General features: G+C 37.5%; 4 protein-coding genes across 5 annotated transcripts; 3 read left to right on the top strand and 1 right to left on the bottom strand.

Annotated features, from left to right (window-relative positions):
- The first annotated feature begins 645 nt into the window (after window positions 1-645).
- Window positions 646-4,311, top strand: LOC140767379 (WAT1-related protein At3g02690, chloroplastic). The gene is made up of 7 exons (XM_073107257.1): window positions 646-1,386; window positions 1,504-1,551; window positions 2,211-2,333; window positions 2,531-2,680; window positions 3,062-3,233; window positions 3,481-3,541; window positions 3,708-4,311. Exons 1-7 carry the CDS (start codon window positions 832-834, stop codon window positions 3,814-3,816), a joined length of 1,218 nt encoding a protein of 405 aa, XP_072963358.1. The 5' UTR covers window positions 646-831; the 3' UTR covers window positions 3,817-4,311.
- Window positions 4,312-4,740: 429 nt separating this feature from the next.
- Window positions 4,741-8,704, bottom strand: LOC140766529 (uncharacterized). Of its 2 annotated transcripts, XM_073105920.1 has the most exons (8): window positions 8,208-8,704; window positions 7,954-8,093; window positions 7,404-7,505; window positions 7,094-7,311; window positions 6,793-6,994; window positions 6,635-6,720; window positions 6,016-6,107; window positions 4,741-5,387 (listed from the first exon to the last, which is right to left on the bottom strand). In XM_073105920.1, exons 4-8 carry the CDS (start codon window positions 7,267-7,269, stop codon window positions 5,074-5,076), a joined length of 870 nt encoding a protein of 289 aa, XP_072962021.1. In that variant the 5' UTR covers window positions 7,270-7,311; window positions 7,404-7,505; window positions 7,954-8,093; window positions 8,208-8,704; the 3' UTR covers window positions 4,741-5,073. The 2 variants fall into 2 exon arrangements, with proteins under 2 accessions (XP_072962021.1, XP_072962020.1); XM_073105919.1 differs by lacking the exon at window positions 7,404-7,505 and having other exon boundaries at window positions 8,208-8,702.
- A 6,128-nt stretch (window positions 8,705-14,832) lies between these two features.
- On the top strand, window positions 14,833-18,350 carry LOC140767602 (ABC transporter G family member 11-like). The gene is made up of 10 exons (XM_073107586.1): window positions 14,833-15,464; window positions 15,561-15,850; window positions 15,946-16,117; window positions 16,202-16,324; window positions 16,405-16,533; window positions 16,624-16,818; window positions 17,055-17,141; window positions 17,225-17,497; window positions 17,642-17,749; window positions 17,829-18,350. The coding sequence occupies exons 1-10, from the start codon at window positions 15,060-15,062 to the stop codon at window positions 18,180-18,182; spliced, it is 2,136 nt and encodes a 711-aa protein (XP_072963687.1). The 5' UTR covers window positions 14,833-15,059; the 3' UTR covers window positions 18,183-18,350.
- A 2,225-nt stretch (window positions 18,351-20,575) lies between these two features.
- Window positions 20,576-23,823, top strand: LOC140767781 (E3 ubiquitin-protein ligase HAKAI homolog). The gene is made up of 3 exons (XM_073107820.1): window positions 20,576-20,870; window positions 21,794-21,852; window positions 22,541-23,823. Exons 1-3 carry the CDS (start codon window positions 20,604-20,606, stop codon window positions 23,613-23,615), a joined length of 1,401 nt encoding a protein of 466 aa, XP_072963921.1. The 5' UTR covers window positions 20,576-20,603; the 3' UTR covers window positions 23,616-23,823.
- The last annotated feature ends 136 nt before the right edge of the window (window positions 23,824-23,959 follow it).

The following is a 23,959-nucleotide window of genomic DNA, read 5'->3' as shown; positions in this document are numbered from 1 at the left end:
GTAGTTATTTTAACTGATCACTTACAAATTAAAAAACTAAAAATATAGTGGTTTTAGATATTCTACTCAAGATGCAGGTCATATAGGATATAAACGATAATAAAGATATAGTACAAATTCTTTAAGAACCCTATCTTATCATATCATATTTATCATTCAACCTTTCATTTTATCTAAAATGGCCCAAAATTACTATGTCATTATTTTTATTAATTATTAATTACTATATAAATGAGTTAAAGATAACTAAACCTACAAAATGAATGTAATACTCTTTAATAACTTTTAAGGTTAAAGTGAAAATAAAATGGAGAACTAAATTTTAAAGTCAAATAAACTATATTTTAGAGATTCTAATTCTTTTTTTCTGTTTAAATTTTTTTTAAAAAATCGTTAGCTGTTGCTAGCGATAAAATTAACGCAATATTTCTTAGGCGTTAAAAGTAAGAGGCAGGGGTTAAATAATAATTATTCATATGATATAATGTAAACGATAATAAAAGTAGACTATAGGGTGTTTTTGACAAATCAAACATTCACACGTCCCCTTATAAATAAAAATAGTGAAAATAGATGTTGTAAATCGAAATAAACAATGGGGCAAAATGCAAAATGCCATCAATTTTAGGCGCCCGGGGGAGTCGCAAGGATCAAGATAAGTTTTTCCGACAGGGCAGGCTAACCACCACCACTCCCGCTAAAATACGCGTAGAAAGAAAAACGACGATTACCTTCCCCCCTCTTTCCATCCTCTTCCTCGAGAGAAAGTAATTTTAAAAAAACTTGCCTTCGAAGTCAAACAACGCATTCGCCCGACAATTGGATTCGACCATGTCAACCGCCGTCTCCCCTTCCGTGCCCATCGCTATATTATTTCCTCCTCCCAAATCTCGCACGGTAATGGTTCCTAGGGTTCTAAAAAGATCAAGAACACTAATCCGCTGCAGATCCACCGAAAAAATGTCATCGTCGCGGCCGCCGACGAGCCCCATGGACTGCATCGGCACCGGCGCCGACGTCGAGTGCTTCGTCACCGAAGCTTCTTCCGAGTCCGATCAGCTCCTGGCCGAGAAGACCACCTCGACCTTCGAGATCGAGGTCGGAGGAGACCTTAAAGATTCGGGAACGGGGGAGGGGGATTTAGTCCGAAAGGCAGTGGATTGGGCGATCTTGGTGTCGCCGTTCTTCTTTTGGGGGACGGCGATGGTGGCGATGAAGGAGGTGATCCCAAAGACCGGGCCTTTCTTCGTCTCCGCCGTCAGGTTGATCCCTGCGGGTGCACTTCTGATCGGATTCGCTGCAATCAAAGGGAGGAAGCAGCCGTCCGGGCTACTAGCGTGGGTCTCGATCCTTGCTTTCGCTGTCATCGATGCCGCGTGCTTTCAGGTGGGCAGCGTTCGCCGAGTAGAAAGAAGTAAGCTATAAGAGTGTCTCCGGTTATTTACAATTTGGTGGTCGTGCAATGTGGCTCACCAACATTTCTTTGTGTTTCTGCGATGACAGGGATTTCTTGCTGAGGGTTTGCAGAAGACTTCGGCTGGCCTTGGAAGTGTATGATTAGGGTTTCTTGATGCTTTCAGTTCTTAATGCATTGCTTTTAATTTTGGGATTTACTTGCTAGTTCGTTTATTAATAGTATTAGTATTCATTCTTGGGATATCCTATTCTGCTGAGTATAGTTATAATTCGTAAATTAATCTTAATTTTAGTTCTGTGACATTCTATTTTAGAAGAATCATTAGTTGATTTTGCAGACAACATGACTACTGCATTTTCTGCCCTCTCATTCGCATTTTGGCCATTATGAGATTAGTGCTAAACTAAGGAGCCGCATGTGCTGTTAAGAACCTGTATGGAATGCTATGATCTATGATTAGTTATTGCAGAGAGTTTTTCAAGCTTCTAAGGGAAGTGTGTCATGCACAGTTGTTGATGTCTCCTCCATGAATATTTCTTTTCCCACAAAATCCTTTGTCCATGTTTCAAGCTTGTAAGATTTCTGATCTGCAGTCACCATATCATTTTACAAGAAGATAGACACTTGGAGAACTGATATATTGTATATATAAATACATAAATAGATATATAATGCAAAATAAGCTGTGCTTGTGCATTATTTCCAAAACAGATTTCTTATGCAAGATGCACAAGTTCTTTCTTGTGTCTTCTTCTTCACTCTAGTGACTGCCAATTCAATATCCAAACTGCAGGTCATCATCGACTCACAGCCTTTAACAGTTGCCATACTTGCGGCTTTATTATTTGGAGAATCAATTGGTGGCAGTGGAGCTGCTGGGCTCGTTCTGGGTGTTGTTGGGCTTTTGCTTCTTGAGGTTGACTTCTTATATGTTTATGACCTTTATTTGGAGAATCAATTGGTGGCATTATTATTCTCTGTTTTTATGGCCAGTTGGGATGAAGGGTTTCTAGATATATATATGGAGGGTAATAGCTGCACATTCATGCTTATGTTTAATTTATTATTTTGCTTAAAATTTTCTCTTGCCAATGACAGATGTTTATGCTATAGGTTCCAGCCATTTCTTTTGAAGAAAACAACTCAACAATATGGGGAAGTGGGGAATGGTGGATGCTTCTTGCTGCTCAAAGCATGGCTATTGGAACTATCATGGTCCGATGGGTATCAAAATATTCTGATCCTGTCATGGCAACTGGATGGGTATGTTCTTGAGAATGCAGCTTATAAGATTTATACTGAAGGGTAAACTTACATAGAAAGGAAGCTGCTAATATTCAGATGGTACACTCCTAAAGAAAAGAGTATCGGTATGCTGGAACCTATATATCATATTGACGGCAGATACCCTCTCCTCCATTCTGATTCCTATGTTCTTTCTGCTGCATTAGATGGATGTTTTTGTATTAACTTTAAATTTTTTATGACTTTTAATTTGTAAACCATTTTACCTCCCTTCTAAATTAGGTCATAAAAGATCATATTTCTGCCGTTTCCCTTTTCACATCGATGTATTGCTATTGTGTAAAACTGAATTCACATGATATAGTTGATTATAATTTATTTTATTCTATCATGTTGCAGCACATGGCTATTGGTGGGCTCCCTCTATTGGTGATTTCTGTTCTTAATCATGAGCCTGCTTTGAATGGAAATCTTAGGGAGCTTTCATCTAGCGATGTTCTAGCACTTTGCTACACCTCTGTGTTTGGAAGTGCTGTCAGCTATGGTGTATTTTTCTATAACGCAACAAGAGGTCAGATTGTTCTCCTTTGATATATGATAACAACTATTGTATACACAATTTAGTTCCTTCTGCTGCATGGATTTTGAATACGTTGCTGGCAATGAAATTGGAATTTTAGAGATCTTGATTGTCAATATATACTACTTATTAACCACATTTTTTATTAAGTGGTCAAATACTTGCAATTGTAAAAGATAACTATTACTTTCCTGGGCTCGATTGGTGATTGTTCATCCTTTGTTTTGTATTCTTGCAGGTAGCTTGACCAAACTTAGCTCCCTCACATTTTTAACTCCAATGTTTGCCTCTATTTTTGGGTAAGCCTTTTGTTAGGTCTCCATGTTGGATAATCACAAAAGAGAAGTTGTAATTCTTTTCACTTCTTAAAAATCACTGGAAAACATAATGTTTACTGTTACTGATCATTCAGATTTGTGCATTTAGCAATATTTTGCAATATGACAGCTACTACTTTGTTTTCAGATTTCTGTACCTTGGTGAAACATTCTCGCCTATACAGCTGGGTGGTGCATTGCTTACATTGATAGCTATTTATATGGTCAATTACCGGAGCATAGTTGACAAGGCATGAAGAATCAGTTTCTTGCAGCTAGTGATCTCACTGATGGCATGGCTGCTGCATTGCTAGGAAAGGCAGCGGGATATTATACTCACTATAGGATATACTCTAAACAAACAGGGGAAAAGAGTCACAAAGACTACTGAAGTTATTGGCTCTCTCATTTTCTCCTTTCAAGTGTTAAGCAGGAAGCTTTGAGGATAGGTAATCCTGCCATTTAAGAGTGAAGCCACAGTGTATAATTCTCTGTTCCAAATAGATTGGATCAGACTGTAAGCCATGCATTTGAGATTGCTACTTGATGGTAACATTCTGTGATCTACATTGTGCTCAAGTAGCATGACAACCATATTCTTGTGCCCGCAAACCAGGGTTTTTAATGACATTATGAGAAGCTTTCCTCAGTTTCTTTATTGCTTAAGTTGTTGTAATTTCATGCAACTATTACAGCTTTTTGTTGTAAATTAGACTCAGAGTCCACTTCATGGAAAAGATATTGAAGATAGTTTTGCTAAAAAGAAAATGATGAAATCCAATATCTTTAGCTATTAATGCTTTTAATATATTTTCTCTATTCTACCTGTTTGGATGGAGAGAACCAGTAGTGAAGAGAATAGGAAGTTACTAAGAGAGTGACATTCTCTTGTTTGAGAGAATGAGAGGTTAGTTTTCGCTTCCTTTAAAAGCTTATACTGTATGACGTGCATATATGGCAAGTTTGGATGTCATGAATTAGAGTACGATTCTGCCTGTAAATCGTGAGCACATAAGCTTGCAGTAAGTTTTTGCCTATTATTTTATGCAGCAGAGCTATGCTCATGAACAACTCAAATCTACAATAGGCAAGATTGTCTCACATTCAACTATATATGCAAGGGGAAAAGAAGTAAGATTGGGCAGTCATATATGAATAAAACCATCCTTCAAGAAGAAAAGGAAAGGAAAGTTATATCTGAAATTTACTGCACGACTTGAAATTAAATATTTTTCACATGACCCTGCTCAACTTAGTCACCTTACATGTAACTGGCTAAGTGCCAGTAGTCTTGCTGAGTTGGGCACATAACCATGGGCTGAACTACTAGTAGATCTTACAAAACAAGTTTGTTTCCTATAAAACTATAAAACTGGAAGTCTGTATCTTTCCATTTGCTATTCATCATAAATATGGTATTTTATATAAAGCTAGAGATGTCCTTGTCTAACACATACCGAAATTAACAAGGCTAATGATCTCCTCCTTCAGCTGGTTATCTATTGTCTTAATGCTCACGCAGGGTGAGTAGTGAAATAGTTGAAGTCATGGTGTTTGACCCCAAGTTGCTTGAGCCAGGAGTCTGCAGAACTGAAGAGGGAAGCCATCCTTTTTTGATCTCCATTTTCAGGATTGCTCCAAAGCTTCCCCTGCATCTTGTAGGACGCAAGCCCGAACGGAGGAAGGGAGATGATGTTGCTCTCATCCTCTGATTGCGTTTCTCTTTTACTATCAGTATCATTGCTCTTGTCCTTGGATTGTGTTTCATTTTTTCCATTTCTATCAGTAGTGCAATAGTAACCATTTGGCACGTTCACAGGCAGATTGTCTGCAAGAGGATCATGACAGAAAAATGCCCATTAATGTTTGAAGGATCACCGTTTGATTAGAGAATGCTTCCTAAGGACAGAGAAATTATGAAAATCTGATTGATAAGCTATATGATTATGATATATATGAGTGACTATATGAGTTCCTACAGGCTAGTAGTTTGGCTTGGAATGTGGAGCAAGAAAATTTTCCAAATGAACATAACACATGTAAGTAATAATCACTTTTTCATAAACCAGCTCAGATGGTTCACGGAATCCTCGCTTACATTTTGACCAGTGAAGAAAGAACCTCCAATGAATCATATTAAAGTAAGGAAAGTTTCTACTACCAGCAAGAAACAGAGTTTTAGTACATATATTGTACATTTCATGAAGCATTATATGACTTTAAAGAGTAATGTAAAAACTAAGACCATCCTAAATTCAGACTTTCTATTGATATTGTTTTGGCTGCTGGCCAATCTGGTCATCCCAGTAAATGCATATAAAGCCTTTTAGATTTATGAAAGGGCAGGGCTTGCATATTTCCTAGACTGAATAGTTTTAAACTGAATGAGCTAATTAATAAATAGATTTATGAATTTCTAGAAAATTTTCCTAATATTTTTCAAAAGAGGCAACTACCTGGAAATGATGACGAAATGTGATGATAAGTTAGGAAGCACGCAGACAATTCCTTCACATTGTGCTGGGCAGGAATCTGATAGATAGGGTACCTGACAAACAAAGAAAAGCATAGTAACACAAATCATCTGGTGCCTTTCTACTAGTTTTTAGAAGTATTTCCTGAATATTTATCTCAAGAGATTGTAATATGGAGGCAGATTCATTAGCCCGGAAAGGCTTCAATATTCCATTCCTACTCATCAGCCTCACAGTTTAATGACCCCCCCCCCCCCCCCCCCCCCACCAAAAAAAAAAACTTTCGTACATCTACATTAAGAGGAAAGATTAATAGAAAGAGAAAAAAGGAAGAATTGTGCTATATCCAGAGCAAAATTTTAATCCAAAACTAATCGTTTAATGGCTCTGTAATAAACTGCTTAATTCAATTCCATCGCCATTTCTGCAGGTTAATTCATAATTCGACGATTACTCAAATCAAGAACCAAAAATTTCTGATCTTCTGTGATGATTTCACAATGATCGCAAGAAAAGGTTACTGACTTACGAGACAGTTCAATCTTTCAATTATTCTCATTTCAGCAAAACAATATTAGCAAGTATCACTAAGAAACCATACCAGGCAACTGACAACCAACTGGCGGGTGAAAGCTCCACGCTCTTTAGAGAGGTCAACCCCGGAAAGTTCTGAGCTAATTCATATACCTAATAAAACATTTGAAAAGAATTAAGTCCCGGACGTTTCCAGCAAGCACATAATGTGAACATAAAAAGTACCATGTCAACAAGGGGTATCCTCCCATAAGGAGAACAAACTTCAAAGAACTCAAAATATAAGTGCCCAAGGTGTTTCTTGGCACCCCATGAAGCATCATGGTTTATAAGTGAGTGTTCAGACACATCGCTCCACGATCTAGAGAGCTTCTTACACTCGTCATTAACATTCCAGTAGTCCATCAAACTATCTCCATTCAAGCTCCTACGGGAAAGATCGCATGCTTAAATCAATCCTCAATTTCCTCAAAATCTGTCTAAATTCAGAAGAATATTATGTGATTGATAGAGTTGGAAAGACAACCTAGATGCATTACGGACTTTCTTAGTATACAACTGAATGCCAGATAAGTAGGGTACATAGTATTGGACTACTGTCTGCCCATTGTGGAGGCACACGTCGGTACCGACACCATACACACTCCATTCGTAGTATTGGCCCCAGAGATCTGAGAGAGTGAAGTACTTAATAGTTTCCATTTCTGAACATTCACAAAGGGCATTTGATGCACGAAAGCTCGACTGCATCAAGATGATACAATAATATGAGTCAAAATAAGTCAACAATATACAGTCTACTCAATTATAAGAAAAGAAATTTGCTATGACAATACATTGGAGGAAAGGGCAGAGGATACTCTCTTCCCTTATTAAGCTAATACAGATCAAAGATGAGTTGCTGATTCTTAGACGAAAGTTTGATCACTCCCATCCTCCTACCACAACCCAAGAAATAAGAAAGAAAATAGATCAAAGAACATAGAGGGCATATCAATCCTAAATCTAGAATATATTTATCTTTACAAAATAACTATAGTTCTCTAATAAAAGCAAGCCATTCTTCAACCATCTAACAACATGCAGCAGAAAAAGGAAAAAAAGAAATCGTAAATTGACAAGTGGAGAACCCCAAATCACCCTACTAACTTGAAGTAGATGATCACAATTCTGATCTCAATACCACTAAAAGAACAATAATTTATCTGAAACAAGCGGTAATCAGCATCAGATTACGACTCCAAAGACCCAAAAAAAAAAAAAGAAGCAAAAAAATAAGTGGAATCAAAAGATTTTATGAAACCATGAAAGATGGGATAAGAACAAGAAGGATGGAATAGAGGAGAAAAATTAAAGGGAAAAGAACAGTTGTGGAGAGGAGAGCACCTTGCGGAGGATGTGGGTTTCCACTGTGGGAGTGATGCAATCTAGGAAGCACTGGAGGTTGGAGCGCCCTTGCGGTTTCGAAGCCATCATTTATCCCTATACTAATTTATTCTTATCTCACTATACCACCTCTTCCCACTCTGTAAAACAAAATAAAGATATAAAAAAGAAAATTTTCAATTTTGAGGCCAATTCCAACAACAAAGCAAGCAACAACACTCTGTTTTCGCCGAAGAGGAGATAAAAATCCTTACCCGATGCACTGTTCCTAGTCCGAGATCAGTACGACGACGACGACGATTCTCAGCACCACCCAAATATAGAAACCCCAAGCCCCCCTCCTTTACTCCATTAATGCGCGCTCTCTCTCTCTCTCTCTCTCTCTCTCTCTCTCTCTCTCTATACACCACCCCTGCCCACCGCTCAAAATCCAATCTTTCTAGCAACAATTAACCCAAGAGCAAGAGCCCAGAAACGGCAAGCGAGAGAGGGAGGAGGAGGAGCGGAATTGGAGAGATCCCAGACGGGTAGAGGCAAGTATATAAAGGCGGGAGCGCGGAGGACACTTGGAAGGAAGGTGCCTCACGTGCTTGGTAGAGAATTAAAAAGTTCTCGCCTTTCGTTTTGCCACAGTGATATTTTTGGATTCTTGCTCTTTAAAGCGCAACAGAAGCGCTCCTGTTTCACTTAAAGACGAGGAGACTCGAGAGGGAGAGAGAGAAGGCGAGGGTGGTGATGGACGAGGGAGAAAGAGAAGACAAAGAACCTTTTTGGATTTGCGAGTGGTCGCTTCGCCGCGTGGTTTTGACGGATGTCGTCGGTTTAGTAGGAATCGAAACGCTTCGCTCGTTTTTCTTTGCGTCTGCTGAGTTGGCCCGCTCCCGGGTTACCGGGTTTGAGACGGAGCGGAGAGGGACAGGAGCGGGTGACTCCAAACCGGGTCCGAACCAACTGCATGGAAAATTTGTATTTCAACCCTTTCCATTTCTCTTATTTTATATCGGTATTTTTTTTCTAATTATTCTCAGAAAACTTCATGGAGGATTTCAGTAATGCCAAACAAATAATGGTTGAATAAGAAAAAATTTTAAAAATTGAGGGGGAGTAACGAATTTTTTTTTCCTTTATGTATAAGGTTCCTATTTTCAAATGCTAATTACATTTTCAAAAATAACATTTTTGGGGGAGATAATGTTACGATCTGACCACATGGGTTAAGTCGAGTCGAGTCAAGTTAGTTAGTTTTATCTTATTGTTTGAATTTCAAATAAATCGGATAATTCACATGTGGAACCGATTCGTTAAGAATTTATACTACTATAAATAGGAATGGACATGTGTCAATAATAATTATAAATGAATCTGAGTTTAACTAAATATTTCTTATAGTCTTTATTTTTTATTTTAGTCATTAGATTGCGTTGTTTTTTTAGAAGTATATCATAACCGTAGAAGTATCTCGTCATTCCAAACCCTAGCCACCTTCTTCCACCACTAGCCACCCTTAGCTGTCCACCACCATCGACGACCGCCACAACGTCGGTTATTTACCATTCTACCCTATTTGACCTCATCCGAATCTCTGATTAACTTCATCCCAAAGCCATTAAATCCAAGACTTCCAAGATTACTACCTCTCAAAATCTCAGAATCATCGTTCGAACGAATCATTTCAGATCTGATCTGTAACAGATGCATATGCAAATAACTATACAAACAAAAACCTTTTATGAGCGAGCCGCTTCAGTTAGACAGCGGAGATTATGTTAGACAGATTAATTAGGGGAGAGTTTCTTTTATGCTAATCCTCACGTGAAGGTTATCTTGTTGTAATGATAGCATTAGTATATATTTAGCTCCACAATGGTAAGTATAATCTTTTATAAGGGTTGATTTCTTGACTGCATCCAGTAAAGCAAAGAAGACTTTTGGATGGTGAATATATCAATGATTGTTTATATTGGTGTTAGTGCCACAAAATACTCCGGGTTAGCTCTATCTCCACTAAGTTGACATTGCTTTGTCTAATGGATTGGGATTAGGAGAAGGGATGTACTTTTTTAAGAGGTGGAAAGAATGATGGTTGATTCTTGATATTGGCCTTGTGGCAGACACCTAGATGATCCACTTTCAACTAATCATGGGTAAAGAATTTATATTTTTGCCTCATGATTTCCCTATAAATATCACATCAAATCTTGGCCAAATCTTAGTATGAATCTATTTACTGGTGTCGGTGCCACAACCTAGCAAATGGAACATGGAGTGATATTTTAAATTCATTGCCCTGTGAATTGCTTTAAGATTTAATTAAGTAGAGATTGGAAAAGAGGAATGTTCAAATATTGCATTACAAAATTCATCAAACATATTTGTCTTTACTAATACTTTGTCTTCTAGGATTTCACTCCTTTTATTTTTTTTCTTAAAATTGTAGTACTTTGAGTTAACTAATCCAACTATTTTCAAGTGGATGGGTATCAATCATGGAATATAATATTAGAATGCGAAAGATAATTTTTTAAAATGCTTAAATTATTCTTTTGTGGGGTATGGTAGACCTAACCGTTAGGTCTAACTCTCTAAAGCTAGGCTTAAACCTGCTCAATTCTAACCCAGTGAAGCTGTAATGGATGACACGAGCTAGATCTTTGCCCCCCTTAAGGCTACAGGAGCCCAAAATGGTACTATGCTGCTCGAGCAAGGTCTTTGCTCACCTCAAATGCCCATTGGAGCCAGAGGAACCCAAAATATGTTACTATGAAAGCTAACTAAAATATTTTTTGATACCCGGCCCATTAGACAGTAACAAGCTATTATATTTTAGCCTGGCCTGGCCCGACTAATGACATGAATTAGGATTAGAATTTTTAAGGTACTTCAGTAAATTAATTAGCAGAGTTATATGAAAATTAGAGAAAAGGTTTAGTTATAAAATCTATCGAACAGAGTGTTGATAAAAAAAAAAATGAAAATAGAGGCTGTATTAGATTAAGAAGTTTCAATTAAGGTTTTCTTTTACAGATACGCCCTTCTAAATTTTGGATTTGTGTAGATATCCTTCAAGGCTCGCTGTTTTGTATGGATAAGTTCGGTTACTTATGCCAAAATCTGAACAAGTTTAATAGATGAAAAGAGAAAGATATCTTTAAGAGTAACGCTTTCAAAACGTTACTATCAAGTGGGTCAAAATCTAATTGTTACTAACTTTCACAGATACCCATGATTAATTTATTTATTACAAGACTAATCTATATTAATTTATCAATAAAAAAAAGAGTTTCGTTTATACATCGAATAAATTAAGTAAATTTAAATAATTTATGCTACTCGATGATTTATCTATGACTCGTGTCACATATTCAATAAACGGGTCATATTAGTATTTAAAATTTTCAATTCATGATCCGGTCCGAACCTGATTCTAACCCGAACCTAACTAATCTGACCTGATTCTCCTACTAGACAAAGCAATTTTGAAGTGAACCCAACTAATACCTTACTGAAGGCAACAAAATTAAAAACCTAATAAACTATTGAGAAGGAGTGTATGAATTGTAGTTGTCACTGAGTAGTTCTTCAAACTTCAAATGTCACATACTAAGATACTAATCTTCAGCCAAAAAAGAAAAGAAAAAAAGTAATTTATTTTATTTTTATTTTTATGTAAAGGAGTAGAGACACTTAATTAATTAAAAAGAATAATATCTTGAAGTGGTTGGGGGGAATACCCTGGTCTCACTATTCCAAGACTAATCCTCATTAAGATGACCTACATTGTCTGAGATAAAGATATCAGTTCATAGATTCTTAGATCAGGTGGTTTGTCTCCAAAGTAGGGTAGAAGGGCTAATCTTGTGTCCTAATATGCAAATCTCTTAACCACATACACTAATTAGTTATCAATTAATGCATGATGGGGTGTTCTAAATAGAACAAAGTCAAATCTTTTTTAAGAGATTTCACAACCACTCTAGACAATATGAGCATTATTGCTACTTATAAATGTTGCTAACTATTCTATTTTATGAGGGCTTTTTTTAAGATAGGAACTAAAATTTAATACCAAAATGGATTTACTTTTATCAACTCGGTATTCAGGGTAGAGTTCGGTGTCCTCCTTATGAGTGATATCTCAAAAAGTTAGTAAGACGGCATAAATATCATATAAAATATTAGAAAAATATTAAACTTATCAACAATTTATCTTATGAATAATATAATGATCAGTTCAACGTTTTATTAGAGACCTAGTCAATTTATACGTGACTAAATTTATACATAAGTAAATTAGAATTTAGGTATTTTTTTTATTGCTTATCTTTATAATCATTTCCTTAATAATAGGAGGGATAGTTAAAGAGAAATAAAATATGACTAATTTATCTTTATAATTTAAAAGAGTCACAGGTACTTTCAATTAATTTTATTTAGTATTATCTAATTTCAACCGTTGGATTAGAAGAGAGAAATTAATAGTTCTTATTAAATTATTTGTCGTCATAAAATTTGATGAAGGAATTCTTGGGCCGCACTCTATATGGGCCAAAACCTAATCATTTGGCCCAATATGATAGCATTTATATTGTATAATTTTACTAATTTGGAATCCTTGTAGCGCAGTCTAAGTGGAACATTATTAAATTTTCACTTCTCTCTAATAATAAAAAAATATTCATCATTTAGAATATTCTATACATATGCAGCAGCATTTATAATAATATTTTCCTTTTATTATAAAATTATAGGACGTACAATAAGTCATCCATCTCATTCACAGAGTTATAGTAGTTTACAAGAGAGTTGTCTACTGGTCTTCATTCTCTTTCCATGTTATATGTTATAACATTCATTCACAAAGATGGTCCACCAAAGATAATTGTGTTTCTAAGATCCTACAAGGACTAAGTTATTGTATTAATTAGGTGCACAAATTGATTACTAAAGTTTATTATATATATTTATTGTCTTTATTATTAGTCCGGAGCCTGCAGTAGTAAAGCTGCGGGGCATATATTCATATCTTGAGTTAACTTTAACCTAACAACAACCAACAAGATAAGAAAAACACTTAAAATACTCTCTCATATCAGAAATTATTCAAAAACATTATGAATTTTAGTTTTATTGTTATTTACATTCTACTTTACAGGTATTTATTATTCAATTCTTATATTTTAAATTTAATCATCGAAAACACTTCAATGTTAGTTTTATTTAAACTAAAGTTAATCATACATATTAGTTAACTTATTATATTTTTAATAATTAAACATATAATACATGAGTTAAATGATAAATATTTAAAATTAAAATGCATAGTATTTTGGATCAATTTTCCTAAAAAACAAATCTAATTTAACTCATCCACATATTAAAAACTATCAGAGTGTTTTCGATGCATTAAAAGCAAATCAGAAAGGTGGCGATAAACTTCCAAATCAAATTCCTAATCAATTAATTAGTTGGATGTAACTACTAACTGTGTTCGAAAGATGCATGCTCATGTATCATGTATCATGTATCATGAATATTGCCCTCATCTTCTCCTACTTTAAAGAATATTAATGTGATTATAAGTTGAAAAAAAAAATTAAAAAAGAGAAGAAAAAGAAAAACTTCAATGGCAGTGGAGTTGGGTGTTAATTAACCATCACCAGCCATATTGAGACAGCTACTAGTCTTTCTCATAATTCATTGCCAGCATGGGCTGAGAAGGACCTCCCCTTAATTGGCTGCTATTATTCTTTTTGTTCTTTTGCTATTCTTTTTTCTATGAGTTAATTATATTTTATCTTCTTACAACTAAAATCATTTTGTCTCCCAATCTTTGTGTAATTTGGATTAGATTATTTCATTTTTCTTAATTTATCTTAGTATCATTATGCCTCTCTTTCTTTTTCTTGAATTTCTTGAATGCATCTCTTAGAACTTTTCTTTTCTTTTCTTTCTCCTAGTATTCTGCTCTCCATGAGCACATTAAATGCATGTTCTTGAGACGTATCATAGAGTCCATGATAAAGTTGACACAGGAGCACAACTTATGCATGGCTTCATGGGCTTTTTGCACTCCATTCCTGATTCCTTATTCTAAAAGGCAAGTGCTTGCAAAGAGTATAAAGGAAAAAGAAAGAAAGAAAAAAAAAGAGATCCATTTATTAGTTGATGTATAGTTCACAAATACAAAGGTAGAAGGGGACGAATTCGTGCCAATACTTTTCACTTTTTCTTTGTCATTGCTAATGGCTCATTCATTGCATGCATTTATTAGTAAGGACCAACTGGAAGCAGTCATTAAATTCATCAAAGCTAAGCCCATCCAGCCCCATATAACACTTATAATATATTTAGATAACGATCTGGTGGAATATATATATGTATATTAACCCTAATATAAGGAGAGAGAAATAATTGTATAAACTTGGACCTACTAATACGAGCATAAAATAATTTGAAAAACAAAAACAAAACGAAATAATGAAACAGTTCATGTACATGCCCCCATTGTTGCAGAGTATGTTGACCTCGAATTTTAAGGTTCAAATTATAACATTTAATTTAAAGACTTAAATCTCCCTCGTATTCTAAAGTCTGCCGGAGCATTCATGATACCAGCAGCCCTCCACCAGCCCAGAATAAATGCATGAAAAATCTATCCATCCATCTATCCATCTGAAAGAAGACCAGAAAAGGGGAATGACGTAAATGGCCTTAAATGAAGTGAATGGGTAAATTCGGGTAAGGGTATTTGTGTCTTTTAAGTTGAATTGGTGTTGATGGGTTTTTTTTTAAAAAAAATATTAATGTTTTTGAGGGGCATATATGCAAAAGAGAAACCAACTGATACTTGCCATGTTCTCCATTAATTCCTTGCCTTCTGCTCCCATTCAATGCATCCTTCACACCAAAAATCTTCACCCCGAGAGCCCATCTGCATGCTTATCAAGTCAAACAGACAACCACCCATCTCTCTCTCCATATCCATCTTCCTCATGCATTCCTCATTACATTCTTCTCCTATATAAGCTCACAGCCAACCATTTCTTAGGTATTAACTTCTTCTTCTTCTTCTTCTTCTTCTTCTTCTTCTTCTGTTGTCCGCCAAGATGAAGGAAGGAGAGATGAGGAGCGCAGCAGAGCAAGTGATGGTGGAGATAGAATCCAACAAGCCGGCAGGGAATGGAGTGGCGGTGGTCACTGGACTCAGCCCACTGAGCGAGACGCTGTGGAAGGAGAAGACAATCACGGACTTCATCGGCGACGTGTCTGCTCGGCTCACCTGGAAGGACTTGACCGTGATGGTCACCCTCCGGCACGGCGAGACGCAGACGGTGCTCGAGGGCCTCACCGGGTACGCGGAGCCGGGGACCCTGACGGCGCTCATGGGCCCCTCCGGCTCCGGGAAGTCCACTCTGCTCGACTCCCTCGCCGGCCGCCTCGCCACCAACGCCTTCCTCTCCGGTACCATCCTCCTCAACGGCCGCAAGACGAAGCTCTCCTTCGGAACTGCGGTATAAATAACAACCCTTCTTTAAAACAAAAACTGTTCTCTAGATTACTTTGTAGTTAATTATATTATAGTTCGTGAGATTTGCTTTCTCTCTCAGGCGTATGTTACTCAAGATGACAACTTGCTCGGAACGCTCACAGTTAGAGAAACGATCTCATACTCTGCTCGCCTTCGCCTTCCTGACAAGATGCCACGGGAGGAGAAGAAAGCTCTGGTCGAAGGCACCATCGTCGAAATGGGCCTCCAGGATTGCGCCGACACGATGGTCGGAAACTGGCATCTCCGAGGGATAAGTGGGGGTGAGAAGAGGAGGGTGAGCATTGCCATGGAGATACTCATGCGACCCAGGTTGCTCTTCCTTGATGAGCCCACAAGTGGTCTTGATAGGTAACTCTAGATGAAAATCTTACTAAGATTCCAGATGCTGCGGTCTCATATATGGATACGTTCATTTGATTCGATGATGATCCTAATCCTCGCAGTGCCTCGGCTTTCTTCGTGACGCAAACGCTGCGAGGCCTGGCGAGAGATGGCAGGACTGTGATAGCTTCAATCCATCAGCCAAGCAGCGAGGTCTTTGAGTTGTTTGATCGACTCTATTTGCTATCAGGAGGCAAAACTGTCTACTTTGGCCAAGCTTCTGAGGCACATCAGGTGAACTATCTTACTAATTAGTCTTAGTGTAATTTTACTACGATTCAATTACAAGTTCTTAACCTTTTGTATTCCCCTTTGTAGTTCTTTGCTGAAGCTGGCTTTCCTTGCCCTTCTCTGAGAAACCCATCAGATCATTTCCTTAGGAGCATAAATGCGGATTTTGATAAGGTGAAAGCTACTCTGAAAGGATCAATGAAAACAAGGGTATGCGTTTGTTGTAAATTTATTATCTTTCGCTACGCAATCGTGACTCGATAGAGCTTTTAATTGTGTTTGTGCCTTAGTTTGCAAGGTCAGATGATCCATTGGAGAAAGTTACTACTGCAGAAGCAATCAGAAGACTGATCGAATTTTATCGCCGTTCTCAGTATAATTATGCAGCAAGAGAAAAAGTGGATGAAATCTCCCGAGTTGTATGTACAAACATAAGTACTACTTTTTTTTTCTCCTTCTCTTCGCAAAATTAGGCCTCAGGAATCAAATTCAGATCTTCTCTTTTGCAGAAAGGAACAGTGTTGGATTCAGGAGGCAGTCAGGCTAGCTTTGGCATGCAGGCTGTTACATTAACGCAGCGCTCTTTCTTAAATATGACGAGAGATTTTGGTTACTACTGGTTGAGGCTCATTATCTACATTCTTGTAACCATCTGCATAGGGACTATCTACTTAAATGTGGGAACAGGACCTACCTCCATTCTGGTAATCTATCTATCTATCTATCTATCTCTCTGTCATTTATTTGATCGATTGGCAAGAAAAGAATTGCCTTCTCGAAAAGGCCTTAAGGGTAAGATGTATCGTCGACAAACTGATGGAAATTTAAATCAAATGTAAATAGACAAGAATTCAGATTATAACTAGTACTAAGAAACACATATTAGTTGTGTATACTAGTGAAGAAAACATATGGTTATCTGATTGTGTTTCTATAACAGGCTAGGGGTGCATGTGCTTCATTTATCTTTGGCTTCGTCACATTCATGTCGATCGGAGGATTCCCCTCATTTGTAGAAGATATGAAGGTATGATAGCCCTGTTATATTGCTGAAATGTGAGAATTGCTTAAGAAATTATAACGCTTTAACGGTTATGTTCCTCGATGCAGGTATTCCAAAGAGAACGGCTCAATGGGCACTATGGTGTCTTAGCATTTGTCATCAGCAATACACTATCTGCAATGCCATTTCTGATCTTGATAAGTTTTACCTCGGGAACCTTGTGCTACTTTATGGTACGCCTTCACCCGGGTTTCATGCATTACCTCTTCTTTACCTTGTCCCTCTACGCAAGCGTTACCGTGGTCGAGAGCTTGATGATGGCCATAGCCAGTGTAATTCCTAATTTTCTTATGGGAATCATCATAGGAGCTGGGATTCAGGTACGATTATTTACAACTGAAGACAGTTCATATTATAATTGTCAATTTATTTTCAGTTCTTGAGATCAATTTGTATAAATGTCCTGAAACAATGTAAGACAATTTACTTGAGATATATAATTCTCACTACTGCACCATGAACAGGGAATATTCATGCTGGTATCTGGCTTCTTTAGACTTCCACATGACATCCCAAAACCTTTCTGGAGGTATCCGATGTCATACATCAGCTTCCATTTCTGGGCATTGCAGGTAAGAATATGGAATCCAGTTAGTATCGAAAATGAAAGAACCTTTGATCAGCCTTACAATTTTGCCTCTCATCTAACAGGGTCAGTATCAAAATGACCTGATGGGTCTCGAATTCGATAACCCACAACTAGGCCCTGCAAAGCTTTCTGGAGAATACTTATTAGAGAACGTATTCCAGATCGACATCAACCGATCGAAATGGTGGGACTTGTCTGTTCTCTTTAGCATGATCATCATCTATCGCCTTCTCTTCTTCATCATGATCAAGGTAAACGAGGACGTGACCCCGTGGATTAGAGGCTACATTGCGAGAGAAAGGCTGCAGAAGATGAATAAGAAGAGTAAGCTGCAGACAAATGCTTCATTGGATATCGCCAATAGAGCACCTTCACTAAGAGGATATGTAGTTGAAACACAAGTTGCCTCTCCTTAGTAACAGATATATAGAAAAACAATTGAAGACTTTTCACATAGCATATATGATGCTGGGAGTGACCAAGCTGTGACCTTTCTTTTCTAAATCTTCTTTTTAACCAAATGAGATGTCATTTTGTTGTTCATACAGTCCACAGATTGAAATTAAGATCTTATTTCTTATTCACTTGATAGTGTGACAGGAAAGTTGAATGCAGTGGTAGCTGGTCGAGACTTATGACAAAAATGAATGAGAAGATAAAATTTACAGGGCCTAATGCATAGTAGGTGGCATAATTTCAAAGAACACTTTTTAATGCATAGTAGGTGGTGCATAAAACTAAAGATGATGGCGATTCAGAATCACATTAATGTATCATGTGGACCTTAATGCACTGCAGCTGCATGGACTTAGATTTTCATTGCCTTTTACGCCTGGGTGCAAGTGATGCGGACATCACCGACAGATTATGCTGCAAAGATGTATATGCTTATTTACAGTTGTGATGTCTATATATAGATTCATTTGTATTCAGGTAGAGTTTAACCAAGGAGTTGAGAATTTTGATTTATACAATTGCTGTGAAACTACTAACTTGAGGTTGAAGGTGTGAAACCCTATTCTTAAACGTCTCTTTCTCTTCATATTTTTTCCTAGAACCCTAAAGATACTTGTTTTACTATATTTACTGGCAGTACTGCAAATGGGTAGATTGCTCCAAGGTTAACTTATGTGTTCAATATAGACACAATAAATATAGGTCAAGCATATTAATGGTGAAGTAGCTTTCTGGAAGAATTTACTGATCAAACACTCCTAAGAATACCAAGTTGGACTTAATTTATCTTACATTATTTCCATTGCTCCAGTTTTACTACTCTAACAGACACTGCAGAATATATAAGATGATTTGTGGCGAAGAACCATTCTGATGTTATTTGATTGAAGGAGTTGCCGTTTATGTTTTCACTTTTTTCTTTTCTTCCTACATGATGTTTAGCATCACTCCTCTCCATTGAGGTAAAAAGATTAGAAGAGATTTCAATTACTAGATAAAACTTTACTGATCATGCACTGCAAAGAAACATGCAGAAGAGTTCAGAAAAACGAATTCAGCATCTTGAACTCAAATGTGTGAAGTAATAAATTATTTGAACTAGAAATAGACAGAAGGCATTAAATTTTTCATCTGACCATCTCCTTTTAATCGAAGAAAAAGAGCATCCAACTACTAGATAATGTTCAACCAAATAAATATAGGAGTTAAGTGGAGCTATCAGATAATATGAAGTCAATCTAGTTTAGATGCTGCGATTGCGAGATGAGATTATCAGATCATCAACATTGCAGGTAGAGAGTGGACAGTTACTTCAAACAATTTGCAATCAAGGATAGCGAGAATCATTATTATATTTCTTTTTGAACATTTGAATCCTTGAAATTATGTAATCTACAATGGCTTTTTTCTTTCCCTTTTTGTTCTTAAACATTTTGACTTCTTAAGGTGAATTTTTTAAGGTAAAACCCCTGGGTAGATAATTTTATTAGCATTCAAATTCAAACGGTTACAATAAGAGTCTGGTACACAAATGAGAAAAAAGATTAAGTGATACTTTTTGACACAAGTCTCATACTTGGTTATATTAAATAATAATCATACATAAATAAAGTAGACAACACTAAAATATATTGATAATGGATCACCGTAAGTTAGTTTGCAATTCCGTCGTGATCCAACAGTTCAAGACAAAGTCCTGTGAATCTTCAAGGATTAGAGAATCAAATATCTGCAACATACAATAGTAAAACGAAGAAAAAGAAAAGAACAGAAAGACAAAGATACATCAACCATTACCGTTAATGCCGGCTTGCCGAAGGAGTGGAAAAGAAATATTTTCTCCCTTCCCTACAAATGGGTTATAAAATAGAGATAGGACCATGAAAATTTTCTCCATTATAATGAGCAGCTAGGAGAGGAGAGTGGAAGAAAGCCAGGACGGCTGCCTTAATTGGCAGAGGGCCTGAGAGAGAGAAAAAAAATATACTAAAATCCTTAAAATTACTTAAATATATATTTTTACAATGTATTTTCTTCTCAAGCGCTCTATATGCAAGTAGGACTTTGACTTATATATTGATACAGAATAAAGAGAAGTTTGCATATTACACCCTGTGGTATATTGAAACATCCCACCGTCCCACGACTAAAAGCAGAACTGTAAGGCAGCCTTTCCTAATTTTAGGAAAATAAAAGGTCCAATTGGCAAATAATTAGAATATGGTTTAAACTGTAAATTATCTTACACATAGGGTTCTATATGCAAATGTGATGAGAAAATTAAGAATTTCTCCCGAAGACGTATATATCAACATAAGCAAGGCTTTATATGCAAAAGAAAACCTTCAGAGAGAGAGAGAGAGAGAGAGAGAGAGAGAGAGATGCTTCAGATACGTCTGAGCAAGGGCTCGTCGGGCGAGGGCGGCGGAGGTCCGGCGAAGCCTCCACCGGCGGCAGAGACGGTAACTGTGGCTTGCCCTGACCACCTCGTCCTCGCCGATCTCCCGGTGGCGAAGAGCCTCGGCGCCGTTACCGCCTCCGCCGTCTCAGCTACCCGCACCATTGGTCGCCGCTCTCGCCGCCCACTTGGTGAGCGCGTCCACATCTGCTCTCGCTGCGACTTCCCCATTGCCATCTACGGCCGCCTGGTAAGCGAGCAACCATCGCCTTATCCTAAGTCGTGCCGATTAGGGTTTTGTTTTATGGATTGGTGTGATATTATTGAAAAATGCAGAGGAAATAATTAGAATTGTTAATCATTATCCGAGAATTGGGCTGTTAAGAAGTACAGATGGAAGTTGAATAAACCCTAATAATTCGAACTTTATTGTAGGAACTAGGAAGTTCCTTATCATTTATGATCTTTTGTTTGAATTTAAACTAAGAAAGCAAATTACTTTACACTGTTTGACCCAAGAGCAATTTACCTTTACGTGGGGCTACCGGAGGTTTTCCAATTCTTTTCCACTTGGCCAGCCATTTCCATTAATGTATCCTGTAGACATACAAAATTACAAACTGCTATCCACATAAATTTTCACATTTAGACCTTATTGTCGATATGTCTTTATGTTTCTCCTTAACATATATCCCCAAACAAAACCAACTCCATAATTTCTGCCTTCAACCTTCAAAATTCCAGATATTAATTTCCATTTAGAATGTAGGTGAAATGAATGGAAAATTTTTGTCCACGGGACTGAGAACAGCCCTAATTTGCATGGTAATTAATGTCATTGAATCACATTTTGTTGAGATTCACGAAAGAGAATGGTCAATTAGACGGTAAGTTGGAGGATATAAAATTTCAAATTAGGACAAAATGTGAATGAATAAGTTGTCTATGAGTGGCGGCAACACTTGAAGAGGTTCATTAGTGTTGAGATTCACTAATGTGGCAGCAACACTTCCCAAGTCTTTTCCTTTGGGTGGTCTACTGGTCCATTAGTGTTGCCTATGAGTACAGCAATTATATAGTAAAACTAAGTTTACATGAATGTATTTTTTAGGTTGATTAATTATCATATTTGCTTTCATTTGAATCATTTCTTACTATTTTTGTTTATTCCAGATTCCTTGCGAGCATGCTTTCTGTTTAACCTGCGCACGGAGTGATTCTAGCTGTCATCTGTAAGACTTCTTTCCCTTCATGTGGTTAGGAATTGCAAATTTCTTATATCTATTGGAATGACTTGTAGTCTTGTACTTTATTGCTTTCTAGTTTTTAGAATATTTCGCTATTTTTGTTTTTGTCTTTTACTCGATAATGATTGGCATTTGAAAACTGATCTGTGAAAGACTTTACTGATAATGTAGTTGCTTTGTTATATAAAGAATGTCATATTAATTATCATCTTTCAGCTATTGAGACTTATAATGTTGATATCTCCCCCGGTGACTATTTTTTGTTTTTCAATCTTGGAGCTTTTAAATCTAAATGAAAGGATTGAGAGGATGAATTCCATTACATTGTTCTCTGTTCTCATTATCATAGATAAAAAATGCTGTGATGTTGGCATTAAAAAGTTTTGGCAGAATCTGAGTTAAAACTGGCCAAGTTTTCACTAACTAAAACCTTTGTTGTCCTTGTAGCATATAATCTCCTTTTTTCTCTCTTAATATTTATACTAAGCAACTTTTCTAGTAGTACTTCCGGTGAATAAGTAAGCCTAATGGAAATGTTGCTTGAAACTTTTCACTCATATAGGGTTTGTCAGTTGCTACTATAATTTTCTTGTCTTATTTACTGTTGGATTCTTGCTTGCTTTCTGAAAATAGTTGATCCTTGCTTCATTTTGTTCTTCTCATTGTTGTGCAGCTGTGATGAACGTATTCAGAAGATCCAGAGTATCAAAATGATGGAAGGAATATTTATTTGTGCTGCTCCTCATTGTCTCAAGTCCTTCCTTAAGAGAACAGAGTTTGAATCTCATATCCAAGACTCTCATGCTAACCTTCTTCAAAACAGCACAGAGAAGGAAGCAGGTAATGAGGCTGAATCTCAAAAGCAATCCCTGCAGCCAGAATCTTCCACAGCACGTGCTCCGCCAAGGCCAGGCTTTTCACCTAATTCAAATAGTCAGCTCCAGGACCGTGAAGAACGATCTCGTCATCACCAGTCTTGGGATCAGCAACCCCCAAAGCCACCTGGACAGCCAAAGCTACCAGCATTTCACAGCCGCCAACAACAACAGCCAGGAGAATCTCAGGCTGAGAACAATCCATCTCAAGGCCCTGAGAGACCCTATAACTGGATCCCCCAACCACCAAGTTTTGAGAATCAGGGTGGCCCTCCTCCAGACAAGCAAGCTGGGATGCCCCTTGAATCATCATTTGCCAACTTCCCACCTTTGCCTCCTCATCAGCCACCAAACTTTGCAATTCCTATGAACATGAACCAGCCTCTAGTCCAAACGCAGTCTTTCGGTTATCCTCCTCTTCCACAAGATGGAACACATCAATACTATGCTGCTCCTTACCAGATGCAACTGCCCGATGTTGGACAAGACCAAGGCTCAGTTCTGGGGGTTCCACCTGCTCCATCAGGGACTATGAGCTTTCCAGAGGGATTCCCCCGTCCATGGGGCATGGGTATTGTGGGCATGCCTTTCCAGCCTATCTCTGTTGGCCAAGGAATTCCTGAAGGATTTGCAAACCCTGCAGATCCTCAGGGAGGTGTGGCCTTTTTCCAACCTGATTTTGGCCGGGCACCTGATGGTTCCTTGCTGAATCCAAGGGTACCAGGTAAGGAGCTGCAAGGAGGTCCTGCTGATCATAATGAAAGCAAGGGAGTTTTGGTGCCACCGCAATTACAGATGCCATTGCCGCATTCACTTCCTCCACCACCTCCACTTCCGCCTCCTTCAGGACAGCAGCCTTTTAGTAGGGCATAGTTTGCCAGCTTGATTTAAATTTGAGGTTTGCAGTCTTATGGATGGCAAAGAAAGCCTCGTCTTCTTCTATATGTAGCAATTAAGTTTGACATGTTATGCACTCTTGGTGCTTATTGAGGCTCTGATGTTTCCTCATGCTTGTTTAACGACTAGGAGTGCATGACTTATGTTATTGCTGATTTCTTTGAATGATCAAGTTTGCCTGTTACGATTTTTTATAAAAAAAAAAATTGAAAGCCTGTTGCGATTTTGAAAATCCATTTTTGGCCACTTGAGTATTCGTATGAGCATATGAAGATCCTTTCTTTATTTTTTTTTGGTTGAAAGCCTGTCAAGGAATTCCA

The sequence above is a fragment of the Typha angustifolia genome, chromosome 9, assembly GCF_048772165.1.
Source record: "Typha angustifolia cultivar Huaian chromosome 9, ASM4877216v1, whole genome shotgun sequence".
Lineage (NCBI taxonomy): Eukaryota > Viridiplantae > Streptophyta > Magnoliopsida > Poales > Typhaceae > Typha > Typha angustifolia.
This window is presented reverse-complemented; position numbering and strand designations above follow the sequence as displayed.